This window comes from Mizuhopecten yessoensis, unplaced genomic scaffold (assembly GCF_002113885.1).
Source record: "Mizuhopecten yessoensis strain PY_sf001 unplaced genomic scaffold, ASM211388v2 scaffold221, whole genome shotgun sequence".
Taxonomy (NCBI): domain Eukaryota; kingdom Metazoa; phylum Mollusca; class Bivalvia; order Pectinida; family Pectinidae; genus Mizuhopecten; species Mizuhopecten yessoensis.
In genome coordinates this window covers 183,305-200,229 of record NW_018403438.1, presented here as the reverse complement: position 1 = coordinate 200,229, position 16,925 = coordinate 183,305, and the positions used below count along the sequence as shown (strand labels likewise).

At 37.5% G+C, this 16,925-nt stretch overlaps 1 protein-coding gene across 2 annotated transcripts in view; it reads right to left on the bottom strand.

Moving 5' to 3' along the window:
- The window catches only part of LOC110442041 (synapsin-like), a 174,831-nt gene that overhangs the window by 15,844 nt on the left and 142,062 nt on the right, over positions 1-16,925 (bottom strand). For both annotated transcript variants that reach the window (XM_021485558.1, XM_021485486.1), the window contains exons 9-10: positions 4,436-4,510; positions 3,483-3,585 (exon numbers count right to left, since the gene is read on the bottom strand). In XM_021485558.1, coding sequence (XP_021341233.1) covers positions 3,483-3,585; positions 4,436-4,510 — 178 coding nt within the window. The remainder of the gene's footprint in view (positions 1-3,482; positions 3,586-4,435; positions 4,511-16,925) is intronic.

Below are 16,925 nucleotides of genomic sequence, written 5' to 3'. Positions count from 1 at the left end.
GGTTTAACAGTGGACTGATGTTAGTCAGGTTTAACAGTGGACTGATGTTAGTCGGGTTTAACAGTGGACTGATGTTAGTCAGGTTTAACAGTGGACTGATGTTAGTTGGGTTTAACAGTGGACTGATGTTAGTCGGGTTCAACAGTGAACTGATGTTAGTCGGGTTCAACAGTGAACTGATGTGTTGGTTTAACAGTGGACTGATGTTAGTCGGGTTCAACAGTGGACTGATGTTAGTCAGGTTTAACAGTGGACTGATTTGTTGGTTTAACAGTGGACTGATGTTAGTCAGGTTTAACAGTGGACTGATGTTAGTCGGGTTTAACAGTGGACTGACTGCCACACTAGAGATGTTCCTAACAACTTATGTCTATCATCCCGTGTGATAATTAATCCCTTTATACAGTCACCTTATGAATTAACTGTCCTGTGAAGCACTTTTACACACCAGCCAAGTTCAGCCACTAGGGTATGCATGCAACCTTTCACAATTTCGATGTCTATTTAAGAAGTTTTGATAACAGAAAGGAATGTTGTTTCTAAGTGAACCTGAAATGTTTCAGAATTACACAAGGTTATAACTCTTTGACAACCAATCAAACAATAACACTTTCTCATTTGGCTCTCTGTCTGTTTGTACTGTTATAAGATATGATGATAATGATTTTCCAATCTCAGAACCTACATTTTTGTCCTCATTAAGAAGGATATCCGGTGGTGTGTAAATATTCCCGTTATGTTTTGATAGGATAACAATTTGACCAGAGGAATCTTGGACAAAGCCAGTTCCTGGATTGTGGTCCTTGGTTACCCACAGAAATGATAAGCACATCATTTCCTTTAATGTATTACGCAGGAATTTCAATGAATTTAAACACGAAATTTGTTTCTTACAACGAAACAAGACACCTTGTCTACAACATGACTCTTTGAAAAATGTTCTTTAATTGCTAAAAGATATGAAGCTGTTGGCTCTGACCTTTCAGCTTCTGTGAAAAGATATGAGGATGTGTATTTATCTATGAATTAAGACTAATTGATGCTTCAAATATTCAAATCCTAACCCTATCAAAACTGTTGTTTTATGGTAATTTAAGAAATCTTTTCTACTGATTTACAATCATATAAAGTACTGACTAAGCAAAGAAAACTGGAGGTATATGGAATGTCATGGAAGATTGATTACCAGATCAGTACATTCTATGAAGAGTTAAGTCAATCTTAGAAGTTTAATATTTGGTGTCAGTCAGGGATCCATCTTCTTTCCACTCTATTCCTGACCGTGGTCAATTGGATCGTGTGGTCTACAACAGACTCCTGACAGCCCTAGAGGACATTGTGGGGTCTACAACAGACTCCTGACAGCCCTAGAGGACATTGTGTGATCTAGAAGACTCCTGAGAGCCCTAGAGGACATTGTGTGGTCTACAACAGACTCCTGACAACCCTAGAGGACACTGTGTGGTCTACCGCAGACTCCTGACAGCCCTAGAGGACATTGTGTGATCTAGACAGACTCCTGACAGCCCTAGAGGACATTGTGTGGTCTAGACAGACTCCTGACAACCCTAGAGAACATTGTGTGGTCTAGACAGACTCCTGACAACCCTAGAGGACATTGTGTGGCCTACAACAGACTCCTGACAACCCTAGAGGACATTGTATGGTCTACAACAGAATACTGACAGCCCTAGAGGACACTGTGTGGTCTACAACAGACTACTGACAGCCCTAGAGGACACTGTGTGGTCTACAACAGATTCCTGACTGCCCTAGAGGACATTGTGTGGTCTACAACAGACTCCTGACAACCCTAGAGGACATTGTGTGGTCTACAACAGACTCCTGACAGCCCTAGAGGACACTGTGTGGTCTACAACAGACTACTGACAGACCTAGAGGACACTGTGTGGTCTACAACAGACTCCTGACAGCCCTAGCGGACATTGTGTGGTCTACAACAGACTCCTGACACCCCTAGAGGACATTGTGTGGTCTACAACAGGCTCCTGACAGCCCTAGAGGACATTGTATGGTCTACAACAGACCACTGACAGCCCTAGAGGACACTGTGTGGTCTACAACAGACTACTGACAGCCCTAGAGGACATTGTGTGGTCTAGACAGACTCCTGACAGCCCTAGAAGACATTGTGTGGTCTAGACAGACTCCTGACAACACTAGAGAACATTGTGTGGTCTAGACAGACTCCTGCCACCCCTAGAGAACATTGTGTGGTCTAGACAAACTCCTGACAACCCCAGAGGACATTGTGTGGTCTACAACAGGCTCCTGACAGCCCTAGAGGACATTGTATGGTCAACACCTGACTCCTGACAGCCCTAGAGAACATTGTGCGGTCTAGACAGACTCCTGAAAACACTAGAGAACATTGTGCGGTCTAGACAGACTCCTGAAAACACTAGAGAACATTGTGCGGTCTAGACAGACTCCTGATAACCCTAGAGGACATTGTGTGGTCTACAACAGACTCCTGACAACCCTAGAGGATATTGTGTGGTCTAGACAGACTCCTGACAACCCCAGAGAACATTGTGTGGTCTAGACAGACTCCTGACAGCCCTAGGGGACATTGGGTGGTCCACAACAGACTCCTGACACCCCTAGAGGTCACTGTGTGTTCTACAACAGACTCCAGACAACCCTAGAGGATTTTGTGTGGTCTAGACATACTCCTGACAACACTAGAGGATATTGTGTGGTATAGACAGACTCCTGATAACCCTAGAGGACATTGTATGGTCTACAAAAGACTCCTGACAGCCCTCGAGGACATTGTGTGGTCTTCGGCAGACTCCTGACAGCCCTAGGGGACATTGGGTGGTCCACAACAGACTCCTGACAGACCTAGAGGACATTTTGTGGGCTACAACAGACTCCTCACAACACTAGAGGACATTGTGTTATTTAGACAGACTCCTGATAACCCTAGAGGACATTGTTTGGTCTACAACAGACTCCTGACAGCCCTAGAGGACATTGTGTGGTCTACACCTGACTCCTGACAACCCTAGAGGACACTGTGTGGTCTACAACAGACTCCTGACAGCCCTAGAGCACATTGTGTGGTCTACACCTGACTCCTGACAACCCTAGAGGACACTGTGTGGTCTACCGCAGACTCCTGACAGCCCTAGAGGACATTGTGTGGTCTAGACAGACTCCTGACAACCCTAGAGGACATTGTGTGGTCTACAACAGACTCCTGACAACCCTAGAGGACACTGTGTGGTCTACCGCAGACTCCTGACAGCCCTAGAGGACATTTGCCTTTCCTATACAATAGCCAATGGTACTTTTTTCATCAGATTCTGACTTTATCATCTTCTTAATCATGGTACACACATATACCCAATGATACTCAACCCAATACATAATGTAACATACCATAGGGAACAGTAGCACACAACACACAAGTAATCCTGCTATGCAATAGCAGTACCGCTTCTCACAGTACTCACCTCAATAATATACTCCTTTCCATCCTTGCCTTGTACAGCCTCCACAGCGAGTACGTCTAGTCCACCGAACATCAGACTGCACTCATCCACCCATAACTTAAACCTAGAACAAAACAATTCTTCATTAAACCAAAATCATCACCACTCGTTAAAATGAATATTGGTGGCCTAGCTACCTGGGCAGGTTCAAGTACACAGATAGCTTAGTTTGTAAATTGTCTTTCTAAAATTGTTAAATATTGTTCTACAAAAACACTTCCTTACCCCATATAGTATGCAACATTATTGGAAAGAGCCTCCGGAATGACTTAATGCTTTAAACTATGAAGGCATTTGTAGTTGTGATAAATATAAATATTTTTATGAAGATTTGTTAAATTCTTCAGGAGAAATCGAAAGATATGGAGTGACTGTATCGTACATCTAACCCAGTCATGTTGACCTTTGGACTGGCCATGTTGACTTTTGGGGCGGGTCATGTTGGGGTCATGTTGACCTTTGGAAAGGCAATGTTGAACTTTTGACTGGCCATGTTGACCTTTGCACTGGGCATGTTGACCTTCGGACAGGCCATGTTGACCTTTTTACAGGCCATGTTGACCTTTGGTCTGGCCATGTTGACTTTTGAACAGGCCATGCTGACCTTTGGTTTGGCCCTGTTGACCTTTGCACTGGCCATGTTGAGTTTTTGACAGGCCATGTTGACCTTTGCACTGGTCATGTTGATTTTTGGTCTGGGTTTGGCCATGTTGACCTTTGCACTGGCCATGTTGACCTCTGCACTGGCCATGTTGACCTTTGGAGAAGGGATTTAAAATTGTACCTGATGACATAATAGATTCAATTGCTGCCTAGACATATAATGGTCATCAATATATTATTTTACTTCCTTGACATGCCATTTTGTTTATAAAAAAGATTTATTTTCATGACTGAGAGCGGTAATTTGTTACCTGTCATTCATTGCGATTTGTTCTAACATTGCTGATCCAGTGTTTGCTTTCCAATTTCCTGATATAGATTTCCTCCTGAAAAGAGCACATGTAACAAATATACAAAATATTTACATCACATGAATAAAATGTATGAATTGGTATACAATATTTTCTAAATATTTGAGATAATCAAAACAGTGTTGAAATTTTGAAATTTACACACCAAATAACCAGAAATCTGATATAAAACTAACAGGTTTTAATTACACATGTTCAGTAAATATATCTAACTAAGGTACCCTGGGGTTTGTAATAAATATGTCTTACTGAGGTAGCCTACCCTGGAGTTTGTCATACATATGTCTTACTGAGGTACCCTTGGGTTTGTTATAAAGCTGTCTTACTGAGGTACCCTGGGGTTTGTTATAAATATGTCTTACTAAGGTACCCTTGGGTTATTCATAAATTTGTCTTACTTAGGTACCCTGGGGTTTGTCATAAATATGTCTTATTAAGGTACCCTTGGGTCATTCATAAATTTGTCTTACTTAGGTACCCTGGGGTTTGTCATAAATATGTCTTACTAATTAGGTACCCTGAGGTTTGTCATAAATATGTCTTACTGAGGTTTGTCATAATTATGTCTTACCTAGGTACCCTGGGGTTTGTCATAAAGATGTCTTACTGTGGTACCCTGAGGTTTGTCATAAACATGTTTTACTTAGGTACCCAGAGGTTTGTCATAAATATGTCTTACTTCAGTACCTGAGGTTTGTCATGAATATGTCTTACTGAGGTAGTCTGTGGGGTTTGTCATAAATATGTCTTACTTTTTATCTAACTCTATGTACCCTTTGGTTTTTCATAAATTTGTCTTACTAAGGTACCCTCAGGTCATCAAAGATATGTCTTACTTAAAGTACCCTGGAGTTTGTCATACTTATTTATTACTAAGGTACACTGGGGTTCATTATAAACCTGTTTTATTGTACTTACATAATTGTATGAAGTCTATCACATTAAGCAGACTGATTTTATTACAATTCTTAGAAAACATTTTCTTACTATGAAATCAATGCTCTAAATTTAAATATATTCTTTAGTAAAATACAAGCTCACTTAATACAATAATTTTAAATTGAATGTTCATGTTATTAAAAAGTAAAGGCAAATACTTTTTTTTCTTTCGTTTTACTGAAATTGAAGTCCAGTTGTAAACTCACCTAAATAATTACCACAGCTATATCTATTGATCAGAACATATCATATCACAGACATTCTACAGAGTATTCAGATAGGGATGAAAGTGAAAAAGGAATAAAAACATCAAAGAAGATATAAATAAACACAAGAAGCTTACATGATATTGGTCACACTTCTACTCCATAAACAACACACGTAATCAGAAAAACAGCCCAAAAGAGTGGCTCACAGAAGCAAAAATAAAATCAGAATGGATAAAAATGGCTAAGTTACAGTGCCTCGATTTATTATCCGAATCTTGATGGAAACGGCCTGCTACAAAACTTTATTCCAGTTGATTGACATGTAAACTTGTGGGAGAAAATCTTATAAAAAAATAAATAAATAGATTCCTATCAACAGATTCGTCTTTCCTCTGGTAATGAAATTCGTTTCCAAAGGAGTTAGGTTTTTAGGTTCATCTGGTGTTCAGTCATAACAATAAAATAATCTACATTCAACATCAGCTGACTTTCTGCTGATGTAATGAAGTCAACTTTTGATAAACCAATTGACATGTTCTGCAGGAAAGTTTATTATCTGTATATTGATAACTAAAAGGTAATGACATATAAGTCAATGTTGCTATATATGTTTCTTCAGATATATTTCAAAGAATTTAATTTGGACGAAACTTTTACTTGAATTCTGACAATCCTGAATATTTCAAAAATTTTAATTACAGCAAAAGCTTAAACAAGAAACAATTTGGAGAATGTTTTGCGGTCTGAAAGCTGAAAATTCTGACTTTTAAAAGAAGTTGTGAAAATGTACCTGTAGTTTGAAAGTGTTAAATTTGAAATAATTTAACAATATTAGAGCATTTATCTGGTTAATGTAAAAGGGATTTCCTTTAAAAATGTTTACAATTGTCAATTTCAATAAATCTACTTCCTTTCAAAACTTGGTCATGAAATATAATTCTGCAGCACTAACGCCTATCATCATGATTTACTCCGATTTACCGTAACATAGAAGTTTCTTGAGTGTGCTAGTGTACCGTAGCAGTACAGTAATGTGTACCAAGAACTCTCCAATGTGGAGGTAATTGCGAACTCTCTAATACTGAGGAGAACATCTCTCTTCAATATCCTGTGTGCATTAACAGTCTTTATGGGAACAGGAAAACTTTGGAAATTCTTCAAATGTTTAATTTCAGATAAGATAACGTTGTCTTTAATATCCCAGGTTTTCTAACTTAGATTACGACATCAACCTAAATGTAGAACTAATTTTTCGTAAACAGGTAATCTGTAATTCAAGACCCCTGCCAATAGTCTTTTCTGTACTGTTTGGAAACGCAGAGATGATGGAGTTGAGAGTAGTTGGGTTGTGACCCTCCTATACAGACGTACTTAGCTGTACCTGTATCACTACCCCCCCCCCCCCCCCCAAATCTACACTCCCTTTGCTCCCTACCCATTTCATCTACAATTCTGATGACATTGGGAAATATCTTCCCTGTTAAGAACCAAGTACTTGCACATTTTGATTGGAAAAAAAAGGACTTTGTTTCTTGTACAAATGTTTTATAATTGCATAATTTTATCTCTTTTTGTTTTTTTCTCTAATTCTAAGGGAACCTAATGCTGAGAGCCAATGGCTGGCTGGGTGTGTTCAGAAATAGACTTGTATAATGTTGTTGAACCAGAAAGTTTAATTATACCACGTAATGGCCGCCCTTACTGTACTGAACTTGCCTAAATTGAACGACCAAATCATGAGCCAACTTACAAAGTGTGAATCATATTTACTTAATACAATAAAGTAGCCATCACACTCAAGTGTTAGGTAAAATCTTAAGCATGAACTAGATTGATATGGCGTTTACAGTTTACAGGAACTAGATTGATATGGCGTTTACAGTCTACAGGAATGACACAGCTTTGCAGGCAAATATGATAATGTGTGATGGTGTATCAGGATTATTGACCTGCTTATATTTAGCATTTTCAGAGCATTTCAACATATTAGAAATTAGAATGTGCTTATTAAATTTAGGTTAGTGATATCCAACGTAACAATTATGACAACATAATAATGATGACTTCAACTTGTTGGACATGGCATTTCAATTGTCATCAGAAGTTGGTAAGGTTATACAGTGGTACCACAAGACAGAGGTAAACATAACAGAACTAGAACACTGACAGGTCAGTAAGGGCCCCGTCTTGTGGCAATATATCCCCCATAATCATCAAGAAGCAATCTGCCCATATAGCTGAGCTTGACGTTTGATATTTGGACTTCAAAAAGAATCGCAAGGAAGCAAAATATACATTTTAGATGTACTAAGATGTTTCCTTCCACCTCCATATTTGCTGGGCTAACAGAAATGTAAATACCGGTGCAATACTCATTTGTTAGCTTTGATTTGTTTTATTTTACCTTACATACCTCCTCCATCAAGAGCCAGGGTCAAAGTCAGAGATGCACTTTGTCTTTGACCTTTGGACCCAAATGACCTTGACCATTAACCCAGTGACCCTGATCTTTGGTCAGTTGACTTATTATTTAAATCCGACCATCTTTGCTTCTTTATATCATAACAAAATGTTCATCAGGGAAAAGGTACAAATTTAACCTTCACCATTGACCCAGTGACCTTGACCTTTGATCAATTGACTCCTTGTTTAATTCTGAGCTACATTGCTTCAAAGTGTCATAGCAAAATGTTCACCAGTGAAAAGATACAAAATTTAACCTTGACCTTTGACCCATTGACCTTGAGCTTTAGTCAATTGACTCCTTGTTTAATTCTGATCAACTTTGCTTCATCATGTCATAACAAAATGTTCATCAGTGAAAAGATGCCAAATTTGAACTTGACCTTTGAATATAATGACCTTGACCTTTGACCTCTACTTCTTATCTCAGTGTGTCTCTTTGTTTAATTCCGAACAACTTTGCTACATAATGTCATAGCGAAATGTTCACCAGTGAAAAGATGTAAAATTTGACCTTGACCTTTGAGCCTAATGACCTTGACCTTTTACCATGTACATCAGTCAATAAATACCAAAGTTATCAGCCAGGAACAAATTTGTGGACAGACAGACAGACAGAGTGATTACTATAGGGCACCCGTATCTCTGATACGGGGCCCTAATGATTATCTATAAAAGGTAAGTGATAACATGTATTACTTTAGATATAAGGTAGGTTATAACATGTATTACTTTAGATATTAGGTAGGTTATAATATATATTACTTTAGATATTAGGTAAGTTATAACATATATCACCTGAGATATTAGGTAAGTTATAACATATATCACCTGAGATATTAGGTAGGTTATAACATATATTACTTAGATATTAGGTAGGTTATAACATATATTACTTTAGGTCTTAGGTAAGTTATAACACATGTTACTAAATATGCTATAATTGATTAAACAAACTGAAGTATAAGTCAAATCAATACTGGGAGCTAAGAAAAGTACCACGAGCATGATAACTCACAAGTCTGGCAACATGTTTTACTATATAAACTGTACTTATAACCTAATTGAGCATTGCCCAGTTATTTCATTGTCTTCTTCGTCAGTTTCTAGGACAGGAGATTTCACATATCCTGTTAAACCTACCTACGAGAACAATTTTATTGTAGGTGTCATTTCGCACACTTTATCTTAAAGGCATCAGATCTCACCCATCCATTTAATTTGATTAGAGTCAACAAGAGATTGAAACTACTCAGGTTTCACCTCCTATCTCTCTGTCTGTTTTACTTCTCCTGTAAAATGACATCATGCATTTTCAACCAATTCTAGAAAATTCCATTCCGCAGAAAGCTTTTTTTAAAGTGTTAAAATGTTTTGAAACTTGAAATGATTAGGTGTGAAACCACTTTCTCCTGACATTTTGGACTTATATGAAACTAAAAAGATGGGGTAAACTTAAATAACTTATTTTTTTTTCAATTTTCTTTAAGTATCAGATCAATTGATATCAGCATGTACAAGAATGTTCAACTAGAGCACAATACATAAGATGCACATAAGGCTTTTCCATGTAACCTTAATGTCTGATACATATGTACCTGATCTGGACTTGGTTCACTAGGTAGCTATATCGATTAAACTATCTGTCTTGGGTTGGGAGGGTCCTGAGTTTGTATTTGGGCCTGGCTGTGTATTTTCCCTCTCCTATCATATATTTGGCATCCAATAAAGTAGTTTGCACTGATCAATTTAAAGAAATATGCTAATAACTTCGAGAAGGGAGGTAACTCTGATCTATGAACATAAGTTGCCTAGAAGGGAGATAACTCAAAAAAAATATGGACATTAACAAAAGAGAAGGAGCTTAATTAGGTTGATGCGGTAATTACCTGGAACAAGGACATAATTAAAGCCCATCCAGAAAAAAAGAAAACACCAATGCTGACCTTGAAACTGAGGCTGAAACATGAACTTGACTTAGATTTTGGCCTCCTTAAATACAAACTCACTCGAGGTATATTCTAACACTTGATTAATATGTACAGCTGGATCATTCAGAAATGAAGTACCTTGAGTCATTATAAAGGTTTTCAATAAAGTTCCTGTGACCGTAACCTTGACACTCTTAAACATAAAATCTTTTAAGCTCATTTGATCAAAATCCATTCTAAAAATGAAATTTGTATCCTAATGATTTTTTTTTATACAAATAGTGACGATAACTTTGGTACCCTTGAGTATAAACCCATTCCCAATTTGTATATGAGTTTGCTAAACATCCGTTCATAGATATATATATGGCTGAAAGTAAAACATGAAACGATACCATTTCCCCTTACAGCCTCGCCCCATTAGTACAATGATTATATTTTGTTTATTTATCTTATTTTTCATCGTATTGTTTTCTTATCAGAAATCAAGTTACCAAAGCTATTGTCACGCCAGAAAAACAGTTCCCAGTGCGTAGTTACAGCTTTTAGCAGTGGTACTGGACTCCCAAACAATACTATCGATCGGTGACCGGTGATAGTGAAGGATGGTGTATGACATTAAGTGGAAACCCATTAAAAAGTACAAGCTAACAATTCTCGTCAAAACCAAAGTCATAAATCAGAAAACAGGAAACCACAAAGAGATCGGTTTCTTCCCAATCCATAAGCAATAAATCTTCATTTAACTCAAGTTTGACGTCTGTGGTAGCAAAACCTGTCCCCTACCTAGAACAAATCTGTTATCTTTTGAAAAATTCCAAACACTTGAAAATGTTCCGATTTAGCTAATTGAACACTTGTACATGAAATTCAACCAATTTCTGTAGGAGGTGGGAGGTTTTTGGATTGTTTGAGTTTTGAGAAAGTATTAAAATGGATCACTTTGTACCCCAGGGACCTGAAACTGTGTATTGAAGAGAAGGGTTAGAATTCTTTGCAAACAGGCAAACAAAAACCACCTTAAACATCAGCCAAGTATCAATTTCCAAATAGTTGTTTGGGTAATTGATTTTGGAAGGTATTGTTTCACTCTGCAGCGATGTAATCACTTCTGACTTTGATGAATGATAAACAAATGGGTGCTTTTTTCACGAGATGTTTTTGTTTTTCTCTTATCTTGAGATGTTGTAGGTACACCATTAACTGTCTTCACGACTCCACAAGTCAACAACAACTTGTAAAAAGATACATCAGCTTAAAATACACATAAAGTCACTTAAATCCTTACAACTAAAGTTCCTTACATGTGTGATTATACATATGGATATGGCTTTGCATTCCACTTCTTCAAGATAAAAAGGAAAGATTGGTTACTGGAGATATTTGCTAAAATTGTGATGTTTGTAAAATTCTTAAAGGAATTTTACTTTTTCTAATGTGTGTCATATAGAAAATCTAAGATTTTTTTATTTTTTTATTTAAGTCCAACCATATTTAATGAAAGACTTCTTTTAATAAAACATCTTAGATGCAAATCTTTGATAAAAGCATTTAATTTCTGATAATAATGAAAGTAATATAAAAGTAAATTATTACCTAAAATGCTTTGAATCTGAATTTGGCTCCTGTTATTTATGGCGCGACAAAATATTTTTTAAGACTTTGAATCAAATCACTGCTGTAGAGAATATTCAAATCAAATCAGGGATCTTAAACTATCTCTGATCTGTAAGAAAGTTAACAAGACGTGAATATTTTGCAGTCAGTACACCTTCGTTATCATGTTACACCACCAAGGTGAGGCTAGGAGTTTTAGTGGGTGGTCTTCCTTCAAACTCTAATAATGCCCCTCCCCCCCCCCCCCCCCCCCCCCCCTCACACACTCCATTTTTTCTGTTCACACCTCATTGTAAATTGTGTCTCCAAGTACCAAACCATTAACACCACCCAGTAGATCAAAGTTTTACAGCTTAATCATTCAAATTATCTATACTGTAAAACACATATCTTAAACCTTGCTTATAATTATAGTTCAATGAATGAGGTTACTTAAAAATCTCTTTCCGCAGGAAACTTCATTAAAGATTTCAATTTTTTCAACATGATACAACACTTGCATTGGAAAAATTAAAGAGTTTATATTTGTAGTAAGCTTATGGTGAAACAGGTTTAGCCCTGACTACTATTACCTTCAGCCTATGTCACCCCTGACTACTATTACCTTCAGCCTATTTTAGCCCTGACTACTATTACCTTNAGGTGAGATGTTAGAGAGATGTCTGTATCTACATTGTATGGTGAGATGTTAGAGAGATGTCTGTATCTACATTGTTTGGTGAGACATCTATCTACAGTGTATAGCTGGATGTTAGAGGGATGTCTGTATCTACATTGTATGGTGAGACATCTATCTACAGTGTATAGCTGGATGTTAGAGGGATGTCTGTTTCTACATTGTATGGTGAGACATNGTCACCCCTGACTACTATTACCTTCAGCCTATGTCACCCCTGACTACTATTACCTTCAGCCTATGTCACCCCTGACTACTATTACCTTCAGCCTATGTCACCCCTGACTACTATTACCTTCAGCCTATGTCACCCCTGACTACTATTACCTTCAGCCTATGTCACCCCTGACTACTATTACCTTCAGCCTATGTCACCCCTGACTACTATTACCTTCAGCCTATGTCACCCATTTAAATCACCTATACTCCCTATTAATTACCTACACCAGAGGACAAAGAGTATATAACTGTGCTGATTTAAACATAACTATATATTGTTGAATTAGGTGGGTTTTTTCATAAACAACCAAACGCTATCCCAGTAATTTTCTGAGAAACTAAATGATTGAGCAATGTTTGAATGATCTCTTAGCAGGATAATTAATTCTGCTTTATATCTAGTAGGATAGCTGCATGTATGAGGAATGTCTGTTTCTACATTGTATGGTGAGACATTTATCTACAGTGTAGCAGGATGTTAGAGGGATGTCTGTTTCTACATTGTTTGGTCAGACATCTGTCTACAGTGTATCGCTGGATGTTAGAGGGATGTCTGTTTCTACATTGTACGGTCAGACATCTGTCTACAGTGTATAGCTAGATGTTAGAGGGATGTCTGTTTCTACATTGTACGGTCAGACATCTGTCTACAGTGTATAGCTAGATGTTAGAGGGATGTCTGTTTCTACATTGTACGGTCAGACATCTGTCTACAGTGTATAGCTGGATGTTAGAGGGATGTCTGTTTCTACCTTGTATGGTGAGATGTTAGACGGATGTCTGTTTCTACATTGTTTGGTCAGACATCTGTCTACAGTGTATAGCTGGATGTTAGAGGGATGTCTGTTTATACATTGCATGGTGAGATGTTAGAGGGATATCTGTTTCTACATTGTATGGTGAGATGTTAGAGGGATGTCTGTTTCTACGTTGTATGGTGAGATGTATGAGGGATGTCTGTTTCTACATTGTATGGTGAGATGTATGAGGGATGTCTGTTTCTACATTGTATGGTGAGACATTTATCTACAGTGGATAGCTGGATGTTAGAGGGATGTCTGTTTCTACATTGAATGGATAGACATCTATCTACAGTGTATAGCAGGTTGTGTGAGATGTTAGAGGGATGTCTGTTTATACATTGTATGGTGAGATGTTAGAGGGATGTCTGTTTCTACGTTGTATGGTGAGATGTATGAGGGATGTCTGTTTCTACATTGTATGGTGAGATGTATGAGGGATGTGTGTTTCTACATTGTATGGTGAGATGTTAGAGGGATGTCTGTTTCTACATTTTATGGTGAGACATCTGTCTACAGTGTATAGCTGGATGTTAGAGGGATGTCTGTTTCTACATTGTACGGTCAGACATCTGTCTACAGTGTATAGCTAGATGTTAGAGGGATGTCTGTTTCTACATTTTATGGTGAGACATTTGTCTACAGTGTATAGCTGGATGTTAGAGGGATGTCTGTTTCTACATTGAATGGATAGACATCTATCTACAGTGTATAGCAGGTTGTTCATTTCACTTTGTAACCTATGGAAAATGGTGTTTAGGAAAGCAGCCTCTTGGCAGACATTTAGTTTATAAACCTTTTCCACATTCAAGAAGGGTGAACTTAGATATTTATGTCTGCATTGTAGACTTTTAAGTGTTCACATTTAATTTTGTACATTCATTTGACAAAAGTGCTAGGAAAATGGAAAGTAACTCTATTTAGTAACTTATTTGCTATATGACTTAATTCACATTTGAAGTAGTATTAACAAACAAGAGGTCCAGGGGCCTTAATAGCTCACCTAGTATTTTATTTTTCAATTTAAAACCTGCTGAGTACCATGTTTTCCTCTATTTCCCCTAATGGGCCCCCACCAAAGAAGGGGTCCACACACCTCAGTTTAAACAAAATTGATTCTTTTGTCCCTAATCATGCTTCAGACTGCATTTGGTTTAAATCCCTTCACTTGTATAGTAGGAGAAAATTTTTTCTCTATTTCCCCTATTGGGCCCCGCCCCTCCACCCCCAGAGGGGCCACACCCTCCTTTTATACAAATTTGAGTCTCCTTTGTCCATAGATGCTCTAGGACAAGTTTGGTCAGAATCCTTCTATTGGTTGAGAAGAAGAAGATTTTTAAAGATTTACCTATTTTCCCCCTATGTGGCCCCGCCCCTCTGCCCCTAGGGGGACTTTACCCTCCGTTTATACAAAACTGAGAACCCTTTGGCCAATGATGCTCCAGACCAAATTTGGTCAAAATCCCTTGAGCCATTCAGGACAAGAAATGGTTTAAAGGAAAAAGTTGCCGGACACCGCCTTCGGGCCAGGTGAGCTAAAAATGATCAAAATAGCAGCAGAAGCATGCCAAAATTTGATCATCGTCATTTTAAAAGAACCTGTGCAGGACATTACGCAATCTGATTAAAATCATATGTTACATGGCTTCGTTAACTTCGTACTACGCCTGAACATCTGAGTGTGCCGCGGTCAGGGTCACGTTCAGGTGACCTTTATATTTATAAATACTTATTAAATTTTGACCAATCAGAGACCCTCTTTCAAAAGGGCGCTCGGTGTTGTAACAAATATGGCAAACATTGATGAGAATGATGCGAAAGTTCTGAAGTTATTGATTGTCTGAAACCCGAACAGAAAAAGATATTCGAAGCTTTATTAGAGAAGAAAGACTGTATGGCGGTGTTGCCTATGCAATTATTACCCAATGGGTATGTTTTCCTTGGCGTCGTAGAAACGTCAGTTCCCGCCGCCATTTTTGTTTTGGAAAACTAATATGTTCGATACCCCTCGCTATTTATCTATCAGCCATGATATTCCGATTCGCTGGCAAACTTTTGCCAGCGCACCTCTGATTGGTTCATCTAAAGGTCACTTGAACGCCAACCTGACCACGGCACATTCAGATGTTCAGGCGGAGCCATGTAACATATGATTTTAATCAGATGGGGCATTACGTAAATTAGCCTTAACGGTTACCTGAGTCCTACAGTAATTATTTTGGTTGTTGAAATATGTACCAATTTGAGTAAAAAAATAGTAAGTATAATGTCAACTAAGTTTGTCAGGACCATAAGCTGATCATTCCTAGAACGAGTTTCATTTGAAACGGCCTATTAGAACTTGTTTTTTAGTTTGAAATAGTTATTTTCAAAATAATTATTTTCAAAATAGCGGCTGTAGCAGCCAAATTGGATTTCTGATCGACCCGAAAAATAACAACACTTTGTCAGGACCATAAGTTGATAATTCCTACCAAGTTTCAGTTCAATCGGCCCAGCAGAACTTGACTTTAAGTTGGAAATTGTTTTTTCAAAATGGCGGCCGTGGTGGCCATATTGGATTTCTGATCGACCCAAAACAGAACAACACTTTGTCAGGACCATGAGTCAATCATTCCTATTAAGTTTCAGTTCAATCGGCCCAGTAGAACTAAACTTAAAGTTTGAAATAGTTTTTCAAAATGGCGGCCATGTCGGCCATATTGGATTTCTGATCGACGCGAAAAATAACAACACTTTGTCAGGACCATGAGTCAATCATTCCTTCAAAGATTCAGTTCAATCGGCCCAGCAGAACTTGACTTTAAGTTTGAAATAAATTTTCAAAATAGCTAAGGCTCATCAGGTGACCTAAAAATCAAATTGAATTCGTTTTTATTTGATACCTTTGACATGTTTCACACACCCTGACCGTGGTATGAACAGGAACTTAGTAACTTTTGCTATGTACGAAAAGAAGAAATGACAGTTTTATCCTGCTGATAAGAACAAGAGTGAAGATAAGCGGCATGGTATTTTTAAAGTTGTTTTATCATGTTTTCAAACAAATCTTTGATATTATAGACTTACATGTAAGTCAGAGGTATAAACAAACACAAAAATAAGCAACATATTTAAACAATTTACAATCTTCCCTTTAACAGCTACTCAAGTCACAAAGCTGGTTTCGCAAATAAAAAAATTGCAAAAAATTCAATTCCAAATTCACAATTTCTTGTGTGAAACAGCGGCTGAAATGTTCATTTAAAATAATTTTAAAATAATTTTAAAATACACGAATCCAAACATTTGTAAAAGATGCATTTTAAATTGAAAAATACTTTTAATATTCTAGATGTTACAAAATCATACCTGAGCTAATAAATATAATTCACAAAAACAATTAACTACATTTTCCCATCAAACACCATGTATAAACCATATCATTAAGAAATCAGTGTCAATTTCCAATGAAACATATATTTCACACAAGAGATTTACATACAGCGGTCATTGTAATTCTAATATTTAATCTAGGGGGGCCTGAAGCCTTAAGTCTGGATTTCATTTTCTTCAAAGTTTTTGGAAATAAGGATT